The 24,937-nt window shown below is 41.2% G+C and overlaps 1 protein-coding gene across 6 annotated transcripts in view; it reads right to left on the bottom strand.

Moving 5' to 3' along the window:
- The window catches only part of MAGI3 (membrane associated guanylate kinase, WW and PDZ domain containing 3), a 223,338-nt gene extending 200,494 nt beyond the window's left edge, over positions 1-22,844 (bottom strand). For all 6 annotated transcript variants that reach the window (XM_046645054.1, XM_046645055.1, XM_046645057.1 and 3 more), the window contains exon 1: positions 21,972-22,844. In XM_046645054.1, the coding sequence (XP_046501010.1) occupies positions 21,972-22,287 (316 nt within the window). In that variant the 5' untranslated portion in view covers positions 22,288-22,844. The remainder of the gene's footprint in view (positions 1-21,971) is intronic.
- Between the last annotated feature and the right edge of the window lie 2,093 nt (positions 22,845-24,937).

The following is a 24,937-nucleotide window of genomic DNA, read 5'->3' as shown; positions in this document are numbered from 1 at the left end:
ATGCCTCCAGCTGTGTTCTTTTTTCTCAGGATTGCCTTAGCAATTCAGGGTCTTTGGTTGCCCCATATGAATTTTAGGATTCTTTGCTCTATTTCTGTGAAGAATGTTATTGGGATTCTGACTGGAATTGCATTCAATCTGTAGATTGCTTTGGGTAGTATGGACATTTTAACTATGTTTATTCTCCCAATCCATGAGCATGGAATCTCTTTCCATCTCTTTATGTCATTATCAATTTCTTTCAGTAGTGCCTTATAATTTTCATTGTATAAGTCCTTCACCTCCTTGATTAAATTTATTCCTAGGTATTTTATTCTTTTAGTTGTGATTGCAAATATAATTGTATTCTTGAGTTCTCTTTCTGTAAGTTCATTATTGGAATATAGAAAAGCAACTGATTTTTGTAAAGTTGATTCTGTACCCTGTAACTTTACTGTAGTTGTTAATTATTTCTATTAGTTTTCTGATGAATTTTTTGGGGATTTCTATATATAAGATCATGTTGTCTGCAACAGCGAGAGTTTCACTTCTTCACTCTCTATTTGGATACCTTTTAGTCCTTTCTCTTGCCTAACTGCTCTGGCCAAAACCTCCAGTACTATGTTGAATAAGAGTGGTGATAGTGGGCACCCTTGTCTTGTTCTCAGGGGGATGGTGTTCACTTTTTGCCCATTGAGTATGATGTTGGCTGTGCGTTTGTCATACATGGCCTTTATTATGTTGACGTAATTTTCTTCTATCCCCATTTTGTTAAGAGTTTTTATCATAAATGGCTGTGGGATCTTGTCAAATACTTTCTCTGCATCTACTGAGATGATCATGTGGTTTTTACTCCTCAATTTGTTGATGTGGTATATCATGTTGATTGATTTGCGGATGTTGAACCATCCCTGTGTCCCTGGTATGAATCCCACTTGATCATGATGTATATGATCCTTTTGATGTATTGCTTAATTCGGGTTGCGAAAATCTTGTTGAGGGTTTTTGCATCTATGTTCGTCAGCAATATTGGCCTGTAGTTTTCCTTTTATGTGCTGTCCTTGTCAGGCTTTAGTATCAGAGTGATGTTGGCCTCATAGAATGCGTTAGGAAGCGTTCCATCTTCCCTAATTTCTTGGAATAGCTTGAGAAGGATGGGTATTAAATCCTCAAAAAGGAGGTTTTAAAAAGTCAACTCCTAGTTGAAACATATATCCCAAATAAGTTCAAATGATCATCAATTTTAGCTTCCCCTCCCTCTATACTTTTCTAATTCTCACTGACAAGAAACTAAATTTTACTCATTTCTCTTTTTCCTTGTCAAATCTGGGAAAGAAAACTGTGTGTTCCTCTTGAACCTTTCCACTACGGTGAAACTCTTCTTCAGTCAAAAGACACAGAGTTGTCTTCCAGTCTGGAAAGTGTTTTACTGATTAACGTAAATTTGAACATTTTTCTTCAGCATTGGTAACACACCAATTCTATCCCCATAGCCGGCTAGGTAGAGTCTAAATTACTGGCCTAAAGAGCTAGAAAATTAATAATGTATAACAGCAAAATACAGAACTCTTTAAGTATCCTGGGGTTGCAAAGTACAGAAATAAAAATTGTAATAGATTAATCCTAGAAAAATCTCTGAAGGAGATAAGTTTAGGATTGACTTTTGAAGAAGCATGGCAAATACTCTACTCTGCTATAGTGTAGTATGCACATTGGGTACTAATGAGAAATGAGTTTGGAAAGATAAGAGTTGACAGAGCTGTTAGAGGATATTAAATGTCAGAACAGAGAATAACCATAGCAAGGAAAGAACACAATGCTCTATTGAGTTAATTTCCTTAAAATCCAAATGATCACAAGTCAATAAATAGTGAAAATGTTTATTTTACAAGAAAGCATAACAATAAGATCAACATAAGACAATTACTTTGAATTTTAAAGACAAACATGTTTCCTATTTCTATAACAACTTAAATCATTAACTTTCAAGTGTGAAACTGACTTAATAACTAGCTAGTTAATTCCATCAGATAAAAACTAAAATGGCGTATTTTCACTCCTCAGAAAATAAGATGCTCACACAAGGCAAATGAAAAATCTGCAGCCTATGTCCATATGCATTTAATTTTACCACAGAGGCTGAAGTTTTACCTAGATTGAATAAGCTTCTCTACCTTTTTGAACTTCAGCTTTCATTACATTTTTAAACAAACATATAGCAAAAGATGGAGAGAGATTTTAGAAAATTGAAACAAAAGTCAAAGGCTAAATTCCTTGAAAGAAAGGAAATGAATCATTCCCTTTTGTATCTCAGCCTGGCATGGGGCTTAGTACATAGTAGGCATGCAAGGAACATTTGCTAATGAAATGCAAAGGCCTTGCCAACTAGAGGATTAATGCTTGGAAGAATCCCAAGCTAGGTTCCTGGACCAAATATCTGAAAATGTTCTCAATTCTACAACATCATATTGTACTTTCCAACAAGTCCTAAGTGCTAAACCAACTCTGTAATCCAATCAAATGCAACAGTAGTACTATATCCTTTGCATTTTATCTTTGAAATCTGGATCCAAGAGATTTTTAGCACATAAACCAGCTGGCAGCAAAACTTATCCAGTCTCCAAAGTTCCCTTTTATCCCTATTTATAAGTTAAAATATAATCAAATTAGAGTCCTAGACTAATGATAACCTGCATGCTAATCCGAGATCCATCAATAATTAGCTACGTGACCTTGAGCATATCACTTTTCTCCAAGTCTCAGTTTTCTCATCCATAAAATGAGAAAAAAGGGCATTTAAAAGCATTCCTTGGGGAAGTGTATCGATGACTGCAATTTACTTTGAAGTGCATAAAAATTAGGATAGACTGATGGATGGATAGAGGCATGGATTAATATATAATAAAGACAGTAGAGTAAAAAGTTCAAAATAATAATCTAGGTGGTGGATACATCTCCTCCACAGAAAAAACCCTGGTCAAACTCCCAACCTCTCATCTTTCCTATTCCTGAAAATGGTACCACCCCTCATCTAGTAGCTCAAAGCAAAATATCATAAGTTATTCTGAATTCCTCTTCTTCTCTCACCTGCCATCAGTCAGCAAGTACTGTTAGCTCCTCTTCCAAAACATTTCTCAAATCCATCCACTTCATTTCACTGCCACTACTCCTCACTGGTCCAAGCCATCATTATCTTTCACCTGAACTAAACAGTCTCCCTTCTTCCACTCCTGCCCACTTTCCAATGGCACTAAGAATAAATAAAATCCAAGCCCCTTGTGATGGCTTACAGACCCCCACTGGCCCCTGTCTACTTCTGTGATCTCATCCCTATCACTTTCTCCCTCTCATTTCCTAGGTGCCACCCACAGTGGCCTTTCTATTCCTATAACACACCAAGTTCCTACATTAAGGCCTTTGTACTTCACAATTCCCTCTGACTGGGATGTTTTTCCCCAAAATTTTCACTTGGCAGACTCCTTCCTTCTAGTCATTCAATTTGCAGCTTTCACGTGCCCTCCTCAGGGCGGTCCTCCCTAACCACCCAGTCTAAACAGGACACTCTCTCATCACCCTGATCTATTCTTCCTAGAGCAGCAGAGTGGACCACTTATGAGCACAGACTCTGCGGTCACACTGCCCGGATTCAGCAGCCAGCTCTGTACTTTCCTAACTAGCTTCTCTGTGCCTTGGTTTTCTCATATGTAAAATGGATATAATACTACTTCATAGAGTCACCGTGAGACTAAATAAATATGAAGGAGAACACTTAAAAGCAATGCCTGGCACATAATAAGGGCTGTGGAGTCTTTGCAATCATTATTATGACATTAGTTTATTTCTTCTTGTTTATTATCGATCTCTCAGTTGGAATGTTAACTCCATAAAGAGATCGTTTGCCTCATTTACTGATACATCCCCAATGCCTAGAAAATTGTCAAGCACTTAGCAGATGCTCCATAAATACCTGCTACATGAAAACATTATTATGCGCTGACATTTGATTGTGGTACTATTTCATTTGCCCTCGGTAAACATTTATTCACAAGGTAGTGTTTTTTCTTTGGCTTTTATTTTTGTAAAGATTGGCCCTGAGCTAACATGTGTTGCCAATCCTTTTTTCCTTCTTCTCCTCAAAGCCCCCCCAGTAAACAGTTGTATATTCTAGTTGTAGGTCCTTTTGGTTGTGCTATGTGGGATGCCACCTCAACATGGCTTGATGAGCGGTGCCACGTCTACACCCAGGATCCAAACTGGCAAAACTTCAGAACGACGAAGCAGAGCGCACAAACTTAACCACTTGGCCACACGGCTGGCCCGTCGTATTTTTTTCTTTTGCTTAAGTTTCAGAAATTATTTGAAAGAAATAAAGCCAGAAAGTAATAAAAACACTGTATCTTGAAGATTCCATTAATTTCTTAATTTGTAATTTAAAAATTCTTCTTTCTCATTTAAAAAAATAATAATAATTTAAAAATAAACATGTTTAAAACAAAACAAGTCAGTCTCCTTTTCCTTCCTACCTTTGCTAAAGCATTAATAGGTTTAGCTCTCACCTGTTCATTTTATACTAATAGTATAATATCTATATCATATATCTTTCTTAGAATATTTAGCAAAATTAAAAGAGATCATTTAAAAACAGCTAGGATTAGAGAATGATAAATCCACTCTCTTTAACGTATCTACCTCTTCCGTCTGAGGAGGGCCACACAGACCCCTACACTAAAAGGGACACAAGTTAAAGCAAAGTGACGGTGCTTGGGGGGGTGGGGGGGGGTGGGGCGTGAGCAGAAACTGTAAACAGACACATCCCCTACTGCGGCGCTGGGGCCTGAGGGAATTATACCTTAAGAAGCTTTGGTTATCTGTCATATTAATTGTTGAAAGAATAAAAAAACGTATTAATCTACAATTTAATATGTTATAAAGATGACCATTTTAATGTACTGAGATGTTTCTTAAATAATAACATGGCTATATTTATCACTATAAATATATCTCAGTTTCCTAGGGCTGCTATAATACAGTAGCACAAACTAGGTGGCTTAAAACCACAGAGTGTACTCTCTCACAGTGCTGGAGGCCAGAGGTCCAAACTCAAGGCATCAGCAGGGCCATGCTCTCTCTGGGACTCTGGGTGGAATCCTTCTTTGCCTCCTCCTAGCTTCTGGGGGTGGCCACCAACCCCTGGCACTCCCTGGCTTGTAGCTGCAGCATTTCAAGCTCTGCCTCTGTAGTCACGTGGCATCATGTACCTGGGTCTCTTCTCTTCTTAAGAGCCCACCCTACTCAGGAGCCTTCATCCTAACTAATTCCATCTGCAACGACCCTATTTCGAAACCGCGGTACTAGGGATTAGGACTTCAACATACCTTTTAGGGGCAAACAATTCAATGCAAAACATATACCTAGGTATATATTGCATCATTACCTGAAGTTACAAACTTTCAATTCATCAAGATATTATTTATCTTTAAGGTAGACAGAATACATTTCTGAAGTTTGATAATTAATAAAATGGGCCATACTTATTTCTGGTCCCAGCTCTAGGACTATGTTATTTCTATGGTTGAATTAACAGCTTTATAATTATGAAAAATATAATTAGGTCAGTAATCTAAGAAAGTAAACATTCTTTTTTTTCTCTTGAGGAAAATTAGCCCTGAGCTAATTTCCACTGCCAATCCTCCTCTTTTTTTTTGCTGAGGAAGACTGGCCCTGAGCTAACATCCAAGGCCATCTTCCTCTATTTTATATGTAGGACACCTGCCACAGCATGGCTTGCTAAGTGGTGCATAGGTCCACACCCAGGATCCGAACCAGAGAACCCTGGGTTGCCAAAGTGGAGCACACGAACGTAACCACTATGCCACCAGGCCAGCCCCTAAGAAAGTAAATATTCTAAACCTGTTACAAACAAGTGTCATGAATAAAATAACAATGATGAGGGGGCCATTTTGGTTATAATTTCACCTCTGTCTGTTAACATAATAAAGACAACTAGTCCTAAAATGTGATGTACAAAGTAAAATTACATGTATCGAATCCTGTGTTTCTATTTAGTTACATTATTTTTAAAAACAAATAAACAACAACAACAAGCAGATACACTTTCTCCCCCTAGTGAAGAGATTCTTACAGCAACTGGAAGTAAAAGCTCTAGGCAAGAGAGGGACTTGGCCAACTGTATGTGTGGACCACACTCCAGCACAGCTCGTCTTTTGGAATGATTGTTTCGAGCAGCGAACTTATGACCAGCTCTTTGAGGTTGTACCACTGCTGAAAGAGAGGGGCCTCCAGAGAAGCACAAAGAAGAAACTCTAATCCTATCCCTGAATCTAGTCTGGGCCCAAAAGTTAGAAAATGGCCACAGAAGGGCTGTGAGCTTTTTTTTTTTTTGGAGGAAGATCAGCCCTGAGCTAACAGCTGCCAATCCTCCTCTGTTTTCTGAGGAAGGCTGGCCCTGAGCTAACATCCATGCCCATCTTCCTCTACTTTATACGTGGGACGCCTACCACAGCACGGCGTGCCAAGCGGTGCCATGTCCACACCCAGGATCCAAACCAGCAAACCCAGGGCCGCCGAAGCGGAACGTGTGCACTTAACCACTGCGCCACCGGGCAGGCCCCCAAGGGCTGTGAGCTTCTAATATCGTTTGCATAGATGCTTCTTCAATCACCACCAGTGCTGGTGACGCAGAGAAACAGTATCTTAGGAGGTGACAAGTTTGCAAACTGTAGGTAATAAGACAAATTATACCTACTCCCATTCCGTGTTTTTTTGTAATGACAAAATATCTCTATATTGTTTACTTATAAAAGGTTCCTTAATGCATTAAAAGTGCTGATGAAATTCTCACCTGCATTATATCACTTTAACAGTGGATTAATATGCCACATTTTAACAATTTTTTATTCTTTCATTTAGTAAGAAATTATCCTAAGATACTATCTATCAGCCTTTCAAAGATCCATTCCCACTTTTTAAAAAAAAATATAATAGAGTTTGTGGGGCCGGCCCCGTAGCCGAGTTCTTAAGTTCGCGTGCTCCACTGAGGCAGCCCAGGGTGTGGCCAGTTTGAATCCTGGGCGCGGACATGGTACCGCTCATCAGGCCATGCTGAGGTGGCATCCCACATTGCCACAATTAGAAGGACCCGCAACTAAGAATATACAACTGTGTACTGGGTGGCTTTGGGCAGAAAAAGGAAAAAAAAATCTTTAAAAAAAAATAGAGAGTTTGTTTACTAAATTAGTCCAGTTTGAACCTCTAAAACAATGCTATCAAATAAACAGTAAAATATCATCTATCTTGAGACCAGGCTTCTAGAATATTTCCAAATCCAGAAATAGGAAACAACATATACACACAAGTTCTGGGGGTAAAGAGCAGCTCCTGATTATCTAAGTAAGAACAAATATAACAGAAAATAAAGGAATACCACCCTAGGTCTACACGCGACCCCCTGAAATTAGACAATCCACCAGGGAGAAGTAAAGAAGCACTACAATTGGCTGGCAGGATCTCTGCAAGGTCAGTTTTTTCTCTGGAAAGCAGAGAAGTGTGGGAGAAGCAATCAGAGTAAAGAGAAAACAAAACCGGAGATATGAGTAGAGAGCGAGCAGCTGATCAAAGGCAGCTGAGGAGGGCGAGGCTGTGAGCTACCGACACAGACAGGCCAGATCTATAGTCTGCACCTTAGCAGTTCCTACAGGTGTAGGCAGGAGCTACAGGAGAAAAGAGAAAGATACCACCTATGCCCCAGGATTCTAGCCTTTGATGCTTAGCGCATTTACACAGTAACAAGCCACTCCATGTACAAGCAACTACAATAGTCTGTGCAACGTTTATACATGAAAAATACGACAGAATAAAATGTATACGTTTATAATAGTCATCCCTTAACAAAGAATTCAATCTTATTCTAACGTAAAATGTACTGGGGGGAGGGCTGCGGACCATGAACTACAGCTACAAATGGTCCCCTCAGGAAATCCTCATATATCACACTTATCCCTCCCTTTTTTACCTTCTTTGCCTCCATCTCTATCCCAGAAAATGTGAACCCAAACTTTTTCATGAGGAAAAGGCACATAAGCATAAATAAAATAAAATTCCAGAGTGTTCTAATAAGGTTGATAACACACAGAAACTTACAATTTCACATAATTCCCAGAAGAGGGAATCAAACAGGGCTGCTGAATCTCTTGGAGACTAGAGCTGTAGGATAATTCCAGAATGATTCTGGACCTTGGGAAGAGGACTTTGTGGCCCCTCCCTCCAGCGCTCTGCTATTAACACTACTCAGCCCTACATCATGCATCATTTTTTTCTGCTTACTCATAGTTTCTTCTCCCATAATTTCAGTTTGTACACGGTTTAGCATGGCCTCGCCAACCCTGACTCTCCCTCCCCACCCCCACAATCAGTGGTGCATTTGGTAAATGCTTACAACTCCCACCACAGCCGTGACAACAGTGAAAACAGAGCTCGGATGATAAGTGCAGTAGCAAACCATTTATAGTATTTCCACCAGACAGACAGGAGAGATGTAAAAAACTCAAGAGCATAGATAGTAGTAAAATGTAGTAAAATAATTAGGGAATGATGTGGAATCTAGGGGGGAAAAAAACTCATAGAAACTGAGCAGAATGGTGGTTGCCAGCAGCTGGGAGGTGACAGGAAATGGGGAGAGGCCGGTCAAAGGGCAGGAACTTTCAGTTTTAAGAATAAGGTCTGAAGATCTACTGTATAACATAGTGACTACAGTCGATAATACTATATTGTATAATTGAAATCTGCTAAAAGAGTAGAACTTAAGTGTTCTCACCCCCTCCCCAAAAAGTAAATAAGTGAGGTGATGGATGTGTTAATTAACTCGATTGTGGGAACCCTTTCACAATGTATATATACATCAAATTATACACTTTATATATACACTTCAAATAAATTACAATTTTGACAGTTGTACCTCGATAAAGCTGAAAATAAGGAAATGATTAATTTTGAGTATTAAGTACCTTTGTTTTTAATATAATTTATTATAATTTTATGCAGCTTAATTGTTTTAAATGACTGTATTGGACAGCTAACTTGCAAAATTCCTGAAAATTTAACCATCAATCTTGCGAAAGAGTACAGCCAGTTCCAGTGCATCACTGTAAAACCTCTCGGCTGAAGTTCCTACCCCTAATTGGAAATTCTTTTCTTTTGACTTAGTTCAAGTCCCCAGGAAAGATCCTTACTGGCCCCATTCATCTTTTTAAGCCACAGAAATCACAGGCTGCTGACCAGCCTATGAACTGGTTGCTTCAGTTGAGGTGCCCTCCCTGCCCAGGGTACCTGTGGCTCGCAAGAGAGGCTGAGATCAGTGACATAAAACACCGATGTCTCAGCAGCAGAGATGGGCAGGTAGGACAGACACAAGCTAACCTAATACAAAAGGTCACTACAGATGTTGAGTCCGTCGGCCCTATGATCATTTAAACTACAGGCCATGTCAAAAGAGAAGCTCACAGAAATGACAATGAGTTATCAAGAAAGGGTCAAACTGCATTTAAAATACTGTATTTGAAAAGAGTGTGTGGGAGAGATCTCATCAAGACGGCAGCGTAAGCAGACTCTGAAGTCATCTCCTCCAACGAACACAACCAGGTTACAACTATCTTTGGAAAAATTATGCTGGAGAGAAAACTGAAAACTCGACAAAAAGAACCCCCACAACAAGGGACAGTCCTGACTAAGGAGGAAGAGGCAGAAATTCCTGCTGGAGAGGAAAACAAGAGTGTGTGGGAAAGGGTCAGCTGGCACTCAACATCCTTCTTCCTTATAGTATACCTTCCTGAAATGCAGAGGTTGATAAACTAAAACTATATTTTCCAGACTCTTTTAGTATTCGGGATGCAAATGTGACTCCATCATTAAGATGCAGGACACAAGATATGGAAGGAAGAAGTGAAGCTGAGCCCCATCAGTCTGTAGCTGTTAGCTGCTTTCAACCACCAAAGAAGATCATGGACATGTTAGTGTCCGGTCTCCAGCTTTGAGGGTGTTGAGGGACAGTGGCAGAAGCAGTAGTGCCAGAATGAGCATTCCAGCATCTAGTCACTAGTTCACAGGCATCAAGGAGAAGTTGTCACAGCAGTGGCCAGATGCTACATTCCAGATTAAAAGCAGTTATGATGGCAATAGCAGTGACTGTTGTGATCCCCTTGATCACAGCTACAGTGGTATTTTCTTGCCATGGTTTCAGTGGCAACCTCCTGATTGTCACTTTCCTCACTGTGGCAGAGGTGGCAGCTCCTGTGGCGAGTTGCCCCAAGGTGTCCTGGAAGTCAGTCTCAGAAGCCTGGCCTAGAGCCCAGCCCTCCAGCCCTTTCAAAGATTCCCTAAGCAACTAATTCCCTGCACGACATCCCTTTCTGTCCTCTACAGGGAACCCTGCAAAGGAGTAGATGGTAGATGGGTCGTAGAAAGATTTTTTCATATCTACACTCATGCTGTTCTTTCACAGACATACAAAGGGCGCAAGCAAGACGTCACCATTCCGATTAGTCTTACCTAATAAATATAGAATCTCCCCAGAACTGCTGCCTCAATCCCCTTTCTTCAGTTTTGCCTCAAACAGGCGAGTACTTTCTCCTCTGCTGTGGCCAGCTCTCTGTGGCCTGAGACATCTACTTGTCCTGTACCCAGCAGCACAGTTCCTCCTACCAGTCATGTCACTGACATCAACCATCATTACAGCCAGACAAGTTCAAGGATCCTCAGCCAATAACCGCTCACCCACCACATCCCTGAGCAGTCCCTAGCCCTGAACCTCTTCTTCCCCACTGCATCCCCAAGTCAGTCGGGGAAGAAAAAATAAAAGCATAGCTGGCTCTAATCCAGACTTGTAGCATCACCCCTCCAGAAAGGGGCAAGGACAGCGATAGCAGTCTGCCCTACAGCCCCCATTCAGAAGGATTCTACTGAATGCACTGTGAAGAATCTTTCTGATAAGAAAAATAATTTTTCAAAGCTAAACCAACTAACAAGAACAAACACTTAAGTATTCAGCTGTTACACCAGCTAACAATTTTCTCACTATTTAAATCTTAACCACAAGCTACAGCATTATGGAAGGCTAAAAATGCCCTGAAAACCTGTGGCATGTAATGATTAAAATTCTTTCTTGCGCTCCAACTTCTGGGTTACCACTGCCTCTGACGACACTCATGCGTGCTGATGGCCTGACAAACTGAGTCACCACGTTATACTTAATTCCAAAAGAATGCACATTTCATAAAGAGACAGAGTATCTTTAACAGGTTCATTCTTTTTCACTAATTTCCTACAGAAATTCTTATGCCAAAAACTAAAACAATAAAGGAAGGTGAGTTCTAGTCCCCGCTCTGCCAGCCTCATGCTGACTCCTAGCAGAGTTACCTGCCATCGCTGAGCCTCAACTTACTTATCTGTAGACTAAAGATATGGGCTGGATTGCTATGGCTTCTTCCAGGTGAGTGACTGACTTTCAGCCCAAAGAGGAAACCTAACAGCACAAACACTTGAAGAATTAAGAGGCGCCAATCCTCCATACTTGCTTGAACTGCCCTTTCAAAGGAACCAGCTTACTGTGCAGTACTTGAAGCCTGGAAGAAGAGATCTACTTAAAAACAATGAGTTCTTCTTCTATCTAGCTTGCCTAAATTTTATTTAAGCAACGTATACTCTGAAAAGAGTCTGCAGACTTATGAAAAATTCCTAATTCCAAAATATATTCATTTCTACATTCATCAGAACATTTTCTATGCTACCTGTCTCAAGATAAGTGTGCTACCACCTTCCTGGGGAGTGAATTATAGAGCAAGCGGACAGGAAACACGAGAACAAGATATTATTTCCAATCTCAAGTATACAATTTTCACAAGTATATTTATCCTAAAAATATCTAGGCGTTTACATATAACTGCTGAAAAGATCACCTTACAAAGGTAGCAAGAATTAATGCTAACTTACTGCTTGATTAGTAATTCTTGGGAATAACTACTTTATCATGCAGTTTAGTCATACAGACTGACCTGCACTGTCACCAACTTTGTTTAGAAACAGAACCAAGCAATGAAGCTTTTCTTTTAAGTACTTGTCCAATGTCTTAGTGCATTTAACACCCACTCAATTCAGAATTATAAGGTTTTTCCTTTTAATAGGGAAAAAGGAAGTAAGACAGGTTTTTCAGATATAATGAAATAATATTGTATCCGGAAAGTGAAGGAGGCCTCAAAACTGTTTCAGTGCTTAGTCTTCCCTGTGAGTCTGCTGTAGCCATCGGCATGTTAATCTTCCCGAACCCCAGTTTTCATGCATAAAAGAGAGACGATAATACCTGACTCACAGAGAATAATGATATACAAATGTCTTTACAGGAGACATGTATGTCAACATACACACCCTTATAAACCAAATGAGATGGGTGTATAATGCCATGACATATGACTGTTACCCAGTAAATGGCAGCTAGTATTATTGTGACACGTCCCCAAGTCAGAATATTCCCATTAGACTTAGAGCAAGGTTGTCAACTGAGAGTTGCCAGCAAAGACAGGCTGATATGTCACTCAATCACTGTGAGCTAGCTCTAGTTAGCAAATCTAATTCTATTCAAAGGAAATTAAATTTTTCATTAGCATGTGCATTCCAGCTTAAATCAAACACCAAAATTAGTGAATAGTATCCTCAGCTAAAACTAATAATATTTTGACAAAGTATCCTGCCAAAAGCTACAGAGAGGGGTGAAGATATAGTTCTGTGAGCAGCGGTAGGGAGGCTGTGTTATTTTAACAGATTTCATGGCTTAATTAACCAATATATGGAATTAATATTTGGGAACTCTGGTCACAAGAGGCTTCTGCAGTAGATGCAGTGATTTTCCAAATATGGTCTAAGATATCCCAAGAGGGACATAAACTAATCTAAAACTACAAGGTCCCCACTATGATTCTTACTGACAAATCACACTATTTTTATGTACAATCAGTGTATTTACCAATAACCTACCAACATTTAACACTCACTAAAGGTCCAACTACCAGATAACACTTGGCAGAACTACAAAACTCCTACAGTGCATGTCACACATAAACAGACAGCTGATATCAGAACTATTATTTCTATGCCACCAAAGTTGAAGACACTAATACAGCAATTAGAATATAAAAAGAACGTGAAAAGACATTCAGAGTACCAGCCCCTCTCTTTCACCCCTCCACCTCTACTCTAAGTCCCTCTGTTCCTCCCAACCCCCCGTGGAGGCAGGAAAAAACTTAACAAAGGTGGTCAGGCTTTATCCTATAATGTCTGCCAAATAACTTTTTTTGTGATTAAACAGATACCACATTACACACTGAAGTAGGGTTTCAAAGTTAAGAGTTGGTGAAGTAGTTCCTTTACGTATAACTTCTATGAGATCATGATTAAAAGGTATTATTAGGGAGCCCTTAGAAATAATACTATAACAACACAATATCAATTTATGTTTTAAAAGACCATTGTTTTAAAAGCAAAACATCTTGGAAAGCAGTTAGTTTAGAATTTCATTTTCAAAATGGTACACCAATATTAAGTTTTTAAAACTGTATTAACTAGATTAATAATCATTTTCTCAATGCCAAAGATGATTAAATGATCCTTTAAAGTATTCCACCTACCTAAGAACAAGCAGCATTGGTTTAGAGAATCTTATTTGATGCAAAAAAAAAAAATCAAAAAACTACAAGCAGTACTTTTAAATTGTGCACAATAAGGTATCAACATCCAATTTTTTAAAGAAACAGCATTAAGATAAAAGCAGTTTTTAGATAAAAAACATAAAAAAATGATAATATTTGAGTAAAATGTCTGAGTAATATCAGTGCCTCAGTTTTGGTCTATAGCCAATATCTGGTATTTTAAAAATGATAATTTTATGATAACTGTGTACTGCTGTTGGCTTCCAAGTAGGAGAGATTAAATGTTTTAAAAGAGGCCATTTTCTGCAGTGTTGTCTCCCCAGCCTCCCAACTTTTGAGGAACTACCCGTCCCTTATCTCCTGGGGTTCTGACACAGTTATTAATCACATTGTGCTTTCTCTACTCAGCTGACAGAGGAGACACATCATCCAGACATCACCCATCACAGTACCCCATTGCCCGCTCTCCACAATTGGTCCAAGAGATGGGCACAGGACCAAAGTCCCTGCAGGAGATTTGTTACTGGGTTCTAGAAAAAAGACGAGAAGTTTTAAGGACTCTGTATGACTTGGGGTTCACAGCCATCTTTCCTGATACCCTGACAGCTGAGCTGAGAAAGAAGCCAACTTGGAGGAAAAGAGAGCCAAACAGTCCTGATGACCATGAGCCGAGAACGTGAACTCAGCTGTTACTGTCCTACGCCTGGGTCTGCACATAGGTAAGCCAATAAATTTCTTCTTAGCCTAAATGAACCTCAGTAGAGTTTCTGTCACTTGCTGTAGAATCCTTACAAATATAGAAAATGACAATGTGAATTACAATTTTTTTCCTTCTTGCTTAGATCTAAGCTACGTATCACAAGGTACCTGTTGCAAACTGGACAACATACCCAGAGGACTCTATCTCCAGAACCACTCCAGCAAAGGAGACGTTTAAAAGTTATTTTATTAGATGAAAAAACAAAGCTAACTTAGCTTAATTCTACTTAAGTTCATAAATAAAGCAATTTATTAATAAACACTTCTTTTCTCTTCCCTTTTGGGGTGTTTCATTTCATAGAACTACTTCTGTTAAATGTCATCATGTATAGTACAATCCCATTTTTCACAGTCACACAAAATTTCTAATCAGAGAGACAATGAGATACAGGGTAGCTTCTCACAAACTTCCCTGCAGCAAGAAAAATAATTATGTGTTTAAAATTCTCGACAAAAAAATAGCAAAGACCCTAAAATGCCAGAAAGTTTTAATTAAGTAGATCAGTTACTCTTCCTACTGCACAACCAAGACCAGAGGGGAAGCCTCTAAATAGATCTTAATTATTAATAAATGTGAAGCAAAATTTCTTTCCATAATATAAAAAATTTTCAAACTCCAAATAAATTACAGCAAAAAAGTTTCATCCTCTATATTTCTTACTGAGTCTCTAAAACACTATCTCTAGTATAAGTGTTAATAAAACAAAGAACTTGACCCTCTATGATCACTGTCTGTCCTTTCTTGGGTATTTAGATATAGCACAAGTCAAATTATGGTCTCAAAATGTAGTCCCTGCTCCCCTGGCCATGCGGGGGTAACTGAAATTGAGAGCAGGGTGGGGGAAGAATGGCTCCTAAGAACCACTGCAAGGCAGAGGCATTGGGATAAACCTGCTGGGGTTGGGGGAAAATGGAGATATAATGGGGCTACTTTTTTCACTGGAAGTCAATCAACAGTGACTATAACAAAAGAGAAGGCAGGATTAAGGTGGAAATAGACTTTCAATTCCCTTTTTACTAGACTAGCAAATTGCATTTCCCATAAAACTCGTAGGCTTCCAAAGCAACCCAAGAAAGCCTATAACCATAAAGCAGAGTACTAATGGCAATATTTCAGTTACACTACGGGTTTAATGAAATGCTTATTACATTATGAGTTGAATAAGGCTAAAGGTAGAAATAGCATTAAGCACCTTACCAGCATTATTTCTAGAAGAAAAAATATTTCGAGGTCGAATTGAAGAAAAAACAACTTATAGGAGGCAATTCATAACAGAACTACCTATACATTTAAACAACTAATATGATTTTCCCTTTAGTTTCCAAATATTCTATAATGTGGGTTTTGTGCTTTTATACAAAATAAAGTTTTACACACACACACACACACACACACACCCCCACCCCCCCCCCCCCCCCCCCCCCCCCCCCCCCCCCCCCCCACACACACACACACACCCCGCCCTATTGGGATGGACTTACCTCTAGACCTTCCTGTATTGAACATTCTTGCCCCGTGTTTTTCTTCTTCTCTGCTTCTTACCCACTACTGAGAAGATCCTAATTCCACTCAACCAAAACCTATCCATCTTTCAAAGCCAGACTAAGTCCAAAATTCTTCACAGTTCCCTCCCCAACCAGCCAAGTGAGAAAATAAGGGCAGGTAGCAAGGATCCTAACAAGACATAAAAAGAATGACACCTTTCTTTCATCTCATCTATACATTTAACTTCTACAAAGCCATTATGCACACTCAGATGAGGACAATTTCTTAGAATTAAAAGATAGGTTTTTCATCTAGTGTTCAACCAAAATACAGCAATGGGTTCCAACATGGGCAGAAAAATGGCATATAGAACTCATCCTAAAAGTGGTACAATACAAATATAACGTATAAAATACAGCGAAAATAAAATACACGTTGTATTGTAAATAAAACACTAACACAATGCATTTTGAGCAATTTAAATTTAAGGGCTTTTCAAAAGAAAATTTTGTTTATATTTGATTTCTCTCTGTTTGTAGTGACTTGAGAACCCAAATCCTAAGACACAATTCCAGGCCACTTTTTAGAACAGCACACTAGGCAGCCAATTAATTAATCAAACTTCCACCAAAATTCATACTAAAACTTACCTAAAGACTTTTATGTGCATACTGGGAGAAAAGGGAAAAAGGTAAAACCTACAGGTATTCCTTACCACGGAATCATTAAGTTTCCACTAAACTGTGAGCTTCTTGAAGACAGACCATTTCTGACGCATTTTTATATTTTATATTTTTATGTCACCAGTGCTAGCTCACACGGTGGGTACACCACTAAATGTTTGTTCAGAGAATGAATGTGTGCCAGTAATAGAACTTTCTATTTTCTATTTATGAAGTAAAATAAGTACTTTTGGGGGAAAAACATTACAAATAATATTTGTTAAAGGAGACAGAGAGCAACAGACTTGCCTCTCTTCCCCCATAAATGAGTCTCTCAGAACACCAGCCTCTGAGCTACTGAAAAACTTACCCTTAGGAATGGTTTTAAATTAAGGGTATTCATTCTTTCAACAAAACATAGGATTACAAGGAAATTATTTCTCAAAATTTTAGAAAAGAGGGGCCAGCCCCATGACCAAAGGGTTAAGTTCACACATTCTACTTCAGCGGCCCCAGGTTCACCAGTTCGGATCCTGGGTGTAGACCTACCTATGCACCACTCATAAAGCCATGTTGTGGCGGCATCCCACATAGAAGAACTAGAATGACCTAAAACTAGGATATCAACTACGTACTGGGGCTTTGTGGAGGAAAAAAAAAAGAGGAAGATTGGTAATAGATGTTAGCTCAGGGCCAATCTTCCTCACCAAAAAAAAAAAGTTTAGAAGGGAAACAAAAATAATTAATTAATTAAAAGAGACACAGTTCTAGTCCTCAATACCAAAACACTTATCTTTTGTCAAATCACAAACAACTAAAAATGGACTTGGAAATTGGCAGAGTTTGAAATCGGTAGGTAATATTGAAGTGGTTCATAAAAATGAAATTCTCCTACAACATACTCCCAAAACAATAAGTGCCCACAAAATTTACAAAGGACTTAGGGGTTACATACAAAAGACATTATATGAAACCATTCACCTGAGCAGATTCCCGACTGACTTCTTAAGTCAGATTCTTAAATGCAAGAGGTTTGTTTTATCATTAATTTACATAAATTAGAGACCAGGCCAAAAAAAAAATCACTGAAATTTATCTCTGATAATGAGAGGTTTTATAAAGTACATCCCAGGATCTCAGAAGAAAAACAATTTCTATTCCCCAGGAACACAGTTATGTTCCATGAAAATCAGTTTTAGCATTAAACTGAATAAAATAAAAATGATCTGAAAGTCGAAAGGGCCAAATGTTAAGTCCTATCACTGTGGGATAAGCCCAGTACTCATATGAATTAAAGGCGTTAATGAATAAAGTCCAGAACCTGAACCTTGAGTCATTAAAACCAACTTCAGACCGAAAAACTTGCTACCAAAATTTGAGAAAGCAGGAAAGTTTCAAGTTTAACGTTTATCAAAATTTGATGCTATTTTCCCTAACAAAGGGGCTGCCTCATCCAATCTCTAGTTTCTATTGTTTAAAAAGGTAAAGAGAAACTTTTTTGTATTGCAAAAGTAAGAGGCTAGAAATTAACTCTAATTTCTCTCACTCTTTGCTTCTTCAAATATTACAACTATCTAAACAAAACTCACCGAAAGTCCCAAGTTACCCACTAAACCAAAAAAACTAACAAAAAGATCCAAGAGTTAAGAGAAGAAACGGGTAGAGTTATGCATTACTGACCTAACATAAACATCCTTACTTAAAAGCATCTAGTGATGTTTCTTCACCAACGGGGAATGTATTTCTAGGAATGTGCTCATTTTAACAACATTTCCTCATAAATCAGATGTTTCAAAGAGTCAGTGATGAAGACTTTTACCTCCATTTATGAGCATTAAACAAGATCTGTTTCAAATTAGTTTTTGTTTAAACAAACTGTATCATTGTTCCTCCTGATTTTCACCTCTAGACTTAGAGCAGTTGAATACAATGCGTGCATAATAACATAGTAGACAATGATTTCATGTACTTATTGTGTCAATACTCAGTCTCTGGAATTAAATCCACATAATTTACAACCCCTGAAATATTTGTTTAAGGTAGACAAAGAAGCGAATATTCCATAAAACTCTGCACATTCATGGTTTGGAGAATTTTAGAACAAAATTAACTACTTCAATCATTAATCAGAATAGAAACTTTCAAAATATACTCTGAAGTAAAATCAAAGAAACTAATCCTGGTCACAGGACTACATCATGAAACAATTTCACCAGAGGTCCAAATTCCAACTTCCTTTACTACTGGGAAAGTACAAAGTTCAAATTCAAGTAAACTTTTCTCTGTAGAAAAATAACAGGGCTGTAATTAAGAAAGAGGTGACCAGTTGGGTCAAGCAACAGGTGGAACCAAAGATTCTCCTAGAAGCAGGAAAGTACTGACTGCTAAGTATTACATTAATACTAAATAAGAATAAGAATTCAATAAGAAATTCCCTAATTTTATCAGGAAAAGCCTCAGATTAGAAACCATATTTTAAAAATTACTTTCGAATCTCCATTACAGATTATAACAGAAGAAAGAAAGAAAAAAAGAAAAACCCAAATCAAAGCTAAAGACAGTCACTGGCAGCAAGAACCTTCAGCAAGTCATCTGGGTGATGGTGCTGTCTCTGGCTGGCTCTTCCTAGCATCTACTGGAAGAAAAGGAGAAAGTTAGGCAGAATGAGTGCTCCAGCAGCCGTGTCCTACAGTCCAGCTCTTCCTTCCACCACGGACTTTGTCAGAAGACAGTATGACATCATTCCCTGCTAATGTGACACCTTACAGAAATGGTTAAATTTACTCCTGCTCTGTGCCAGCTTCTAAATGATATGTTATGAATATAGTTTAATAAAGAGTTACTAATCTAGACGAGACAGAGTGCTGAGAGCACTTTACAATGCCCTATTAAATTGAAAAATCCATTTCTCTCACAAAGTCTAGATAAAAGGGGAAAAAAAACCAATGTGATGGACAAGTTCCTTTTTAAATTCCCTTAATTCTGTATTTTCAGACTTTTCAAAATTAATCCCAACAGTAAAAAAATCTGTCTCCTCTAGAGATAATATTTATGCTGTTTTTAATCACACCCAAAGTTCTACGAATAACCTCAAGTTCTTAATTCCTAATATTTAAAGTCTTGTGCTTAACCTGCAAAAATCTTGCTATTTCATAAGAAGTGTTTAAGCAAAGCCATTTAAGAAAGCCATTTAATATAATGCCTAAGATGAGGCTATTAAGAAACTAAGAATACTATTCTGTTTAAAGAGATTAAAATTTTTAAATTACAACTTGCTTAGAAACAAGAATACTAATCTCAGATGACACATAGTGGTATCTTTTAGAAATTACTGAAGTAGAGTGTATCTTTTAAAAATAGGTGTAGTATTCAGAACTTTTATTATTAATGATTACAAAATGTGCTACACCCAGTAACATAAATTATTCCCTTTATTTTAGCGAGGCATTTAAAATAGGATCTGTGGTATCTGTGGTTGTCAAGAGTGCAAAATTTTATTACTATAAAAAGGTCAACTACACTTTGGGGCATACGATGTTTACTCAACACAACTATTTATATTACTAGATACACACTAAACTTTGAATTATCTTCTTAAACTTGATATAAAGGTGTGAAAACATATAACATGCAGACCAGACTAATATTAAAGATACATTTCCCCAGTCTTCTAAAAGAATGATAAAAATGTGAGAATATACCAACTTCCTCAATCTATCAACTTTTAAACTATGTTTGAAAATACCAATTATACTCTCATATATGCCCCAACTAATCAAAACAAAACACAAAGCAATGATGCAGATATTCTCATTATTCCCTGACTCATGGGATTTCAACTAAATGACAACTAGATCAGTAAGTGCTGTATATTTCATATTCCGCATATTACAGACAATGCCTGACTGGCAAGATACAGCCCAAAAGCCCTTCCTCTACCCTTCACATATGGCTCTAAAAGTTTGAGTTAAGACAGAATTTCTGAATTCACAATACTACACAGAAAAAGATGTTTGAAGTCTGCTAAAGTTTTTTAGATTAACAACAATACAAAGAAAACCTCACATAAACCCAGAAGATTAAAATGAATGCGATGGAATAGACCACGTGAAGAAAATCTTAATTTAAGATTGCAGGCACATGTGAGTGTGTGTGTGTGTGTGTATACACCCACAATACACACACATGTATACTGCACCACAAACCATCAATTCAGATTAAGCCCAAGGAGTGTTAAAGAGAGATTCCCAAAGTGAGCTGCTGAGAAAGAAAAAAAAAAGGTGAGGGAGCTAACATGTTAAATTTTCTCCAGAATTTTCTAGCATTTTGTGGTAAAGGGATGGACCGATTTCTCTAACCCGTCACAATTAAGCAGCCCATTATATTTTGATGCATTGTATATTCAGTAGAGCACATTCAGCAAATATAGTTTGATTTCTAATAACGCTGTACTCATAATTCTGCCTCCTACAAACATCTCAGAAAACATAACCACGTTCTACCGATGCTGAAACGACCAACACTGTTACCGATATCAAATACGTAAGGACTATTACATACTATTAGATTTCACTGTACGCAGTCTGATCAATGCTTTGAAACTAGCAAGTATGCCATAAACGTAATATGCTTTGCAGCAGATTTTACTAGCATAAAAGATACCGAGGCAACAGGGGCCCTTTTTATCCACCACTTCAACAAAATTCTGTAAAATCAAAGATTTACCAAAGCTTTTCCTCAGCGAGCCACCTAGGTCTTCCTTCGAAAACCAGACTATTCAACAGCTCCCTGCCAAGAACACACCACTCTACCACATAGCACATAGTGTACACCGTCAGTACCGAGACACTCGAACCACCTGGACTGACAGAGTTAGGTTGTCAGCTCCGAGGCATTGTTAGTGTGCAACAAACACTGAAGCAGCTAAGCCCTCCCAGGTACACTAGGTGGTAACCTTGGCACTAAGTGCCTCGATAGTGCAGACCTCTTTCTCTATTAGAAAATGCGTAAGGCTGTTGCAAGGAAAATGCTACAACCATGAGGATCTATTCCACAAAGAAAAGGAGAAAAGGGCTGGTTTTCTCTCTATTCAAAAACTCTGCGGTGGGAGACGGAGGCACAAATCCAAGAAACCCCGCTTCTGGTCGCAATCCTGTGACAGCCCGCACAGCAGCCTGGCCGAGCCAGAACTCAGTTTTCCTATCGGCAAAATGGGAATCACCACCGCCACCCTGGCGCCTCTCCAGGGAGTCCGGCACACCCAAGAGGGCTAAGACTACCCTGGACCATAAGAGGTGGGGAGGGGCCGCTGCTCCCAGACGCCCACCCCGGACCTCCCCCGACCCCCGCCACAGAAAGGCAGGGCCGGCGTACCTGGCTTCACAGTCTTGAGACGGATGGGCTCGCGGAAGTGGCGGATGACAGCCAGGGTGTCCCGGTTGGTGAGCCCGCTGACAGGCGTCCCGTTCACCTCCAGCAGCACATCCCCCGGGCTGGGCGCCTTGCCCGAGACGACGCAGCAGGTGCCCCCGCCGGGCTCGTCGCGGAGCCGCCCCAGGTAGGGGAACTCACCGCGCTCCGCGCCGCCCCGGATCTCGGCGCCCAAGTCGCCCGGGGGCCCGGCCCAGGACACCGCGCACTCCTGCACCTTGCTGAGCCAGTGCTTCTTCTTCTTCAGCGTCTTCGACATCCCGAAGCCCGCTGCACCATGGGGGAGCCCCCGCGCGGGCGGCGGGGGCGCCGCGCCGGCCCCCTCTCAGTCTGGGGCCCCCGGCGGCCCGCGCAGCCCGGCGAGGGGGGCCGCGCCGCTCCGGCACCCCCGCCCCCGACCACAGCCCGCCGGGGGCCGGGCCGCCCCAAGCCCCGAGACGCCCCTCGGACGCCCCTCCCGGCTGCGCTTCCCGGGGCTGCCCGGGCTCGGCGAGGGCCACCCCGGATTAGGCTGAAGAAAGGAGAAGGGAATTGTCCCCAGGCGGCTCCGTAGGGGCTTCGGGCGGGGTCACAGCCGACGGCTGGCCCCCGGGCTTCGCGCCGGAGCGGCGGGAAAGGCTGGAGCGGGGGGGGCGGGGAGGTGAGAGGGAAGAGCCGAAACGGGAAAAATCCGCCGGGGGCGCGCCGAAGCGCGCGTAGCCCCGGCGCCGGATCGATCGTGGCCGCTGCGGAGCCGGAGCGCCGAAACCAACGCCTGCCCAGGCTGCCAGGAAACTGCCGCTTTCAAACCCGCCGCAACCTCCTCCTCCTCCCTCTTCCCTTCCCCCCCGCCCTCGCCCATCCCTCACCCAGAGCCCCGCCCCCTCCCGCCGCGCGGCGCCCGGCGCGCTGCCGTCACCGGCCAGGCGCTTGGGAACGAGCCCAGGCCCTGGACTCCCTCGCCGGGGATTGGCCCCCGGCGGGCAGGGGGCGGACCCGCGGCGAGAATGAGAGCCACCGATTGGTTGGTAGGAGTGGAGGAGGCGGGCACTAGGATGACTGAAGTTTAAAGAGGGAGGAAAATAGAAGTTTAAGGAATGAAGGAGGGCGAGGGGAGGGGCAGGGGAGCGAAACCCGCTCCAGGTCGGAGGGCGAGAGAAGCCCTGGGTGCAGCGGCTCGAGCCAGGAGAAGACTTGGACAGCAGGGGCCACAGAACTCCTCGAGGTGGAGGCGTGGCTGGCCAGCCGGGCGGAATCGGGGGCGGAGCCTCGGGGCCTGGGCGGGGCGCTGAGAGGAGCGGGCGTGCTGTGGAGAGAGGACGTGCTGAGACCGCGGCCGGAGGTGGCGGGACCTCGGGGGTGGCCTGTTGCAGCCGGTCATTTACCCCGAGTCGCTGTTTCCTGTTCATTCATTCAACAAGTGTTACTGAACGCCCACTGAGGCAACCAGACTCCGGGGTCAGGTTGATGGAAGGTAAAATAGAGCCCAGCACATTACTGTGTGACCTCTGGCAAATTAGACCACCTCTCTGAGCCGCAGCATCCTCAGCTGAAAGTGGAGGTAATTATACCCCTCCAGGTTGTTGTGAAGATTACATGAGGTAGATATAAAGTATCTGCAGAGTGTCTGGCAGAGGGTGGATGCTTCTTACCATTTCGTAGCTGATCATGATAACAATGACTTGATGTCAGAAATTGTGCTAGGTACTGGGGTTCAAGGAAGAAGAAAACAGAGGCCCTGCTCTCAAGGTGGTCACATTCTAGCAGGCGAGACTGACAAGTAAGCAGACTGCCTTAGGTGAGGTAAGGAGTGGAGGTGGAAGGTGGATTAGGAACTAGCCTAGTAGCTAGCTGACCTGGGTTGGAGTCCGGGCATGCTACTTACTTGCTGTTTGACCTTAGCCAAATCTCAGCTTCAAGTTTACTCCTCTGTAAAGGAGGTGGAGGGAGAGCTAACATTGAATAAAGGACATCTTAGGTCCCTTCCAGCACTAATTTTTCAGAAACTCTTCCTGAGTTTTCTCTCCTCCCTGGATTGACTCACACTCTCTCGTCTTTGTCTTTTAAAAATCCTGTCCATCCTCATATCAAATGCCATCTCTTCTGATTTCTTGTCCTTGGGAGAAAGTGATCTGTCTGAGCTGTGCGACTTTGTTCCACTTTTGCAGCATGCCACTTATTTATGTAGTCTCCTTTCCTGGTTGAGGAAAGCCCTTCTTTAAACTACGAATAACTCCACGGAATCTCACCACATTTCGGAGAGCCTGGACCCAGCTTCAACAGCTGCAGTGATCTGTTCACACCATTGTATCAGTCAGGGCCTGGCAGGAAACAAATGGTACTTTGCAAAGATGTGGGCAGGGTGTGGGAAACCACAAGGGAAGTATGAAAGCCTGGGGCTACAAGCTCTGAGATCTGTAGAAGGCAAGGGAAGGGACAGTTACCAAATCTCAGCAGAGAAAGGGCAGCAGGACCCTCAGTCCAGGGATACAGCCAGCCTGAGTAATCACCCAGGGAAGAAGCTGGGGGATTTCTAGCTCACTCACCTCCCTCCTCCAGTCTCCTGCTGGTGCATCCCCAGGGCCACATTCAACCAGAAGCCAGAGGACCGGATGATGCAGTCCGTATCAGTCAGTCACACAGAGAAGAGGAAGCAGTGCCTCTGGAGAAAAAAAGGGAAAATACCCAGCGCAGACGTGCATTGCTCAGATTTACCCAGATCTGAGATAAAGCTGAGTGCTTTTTTCTGAACTACTACCTACACTAACGGATTCCTGCCTGAAATCTTGATAACCTCCACTTCATCTGTTCTCACAGCAACTCTGGGAAAACATCTTTTCCCTGCCCAGATTGTATCCATTAAGATGGCTTTGGCCACAAGGAACAGAATATCTAAGTAACAGCAGCTTAAAGCATGAGGTCATTCATTG

Source organism: Equus quagga, chromosome 18 (assembly GCF_021613505.1).
Source record: "Equus quagga isolate Etosha38 chromosome 18, UCLA_HA_Equagga_1.0, whole genome shotgun sequence".
In the NCBI taxonomy this organism is placed as follows: domain Eukaryota; kingdom Metazoa; phylum Chordata; class Mammalia; order Perissodactyla; family Equidae; genus Equus; species Equus quagga.
This window is presented reverse-complemented; position numbering and strand designations above follow the sequence as displayed.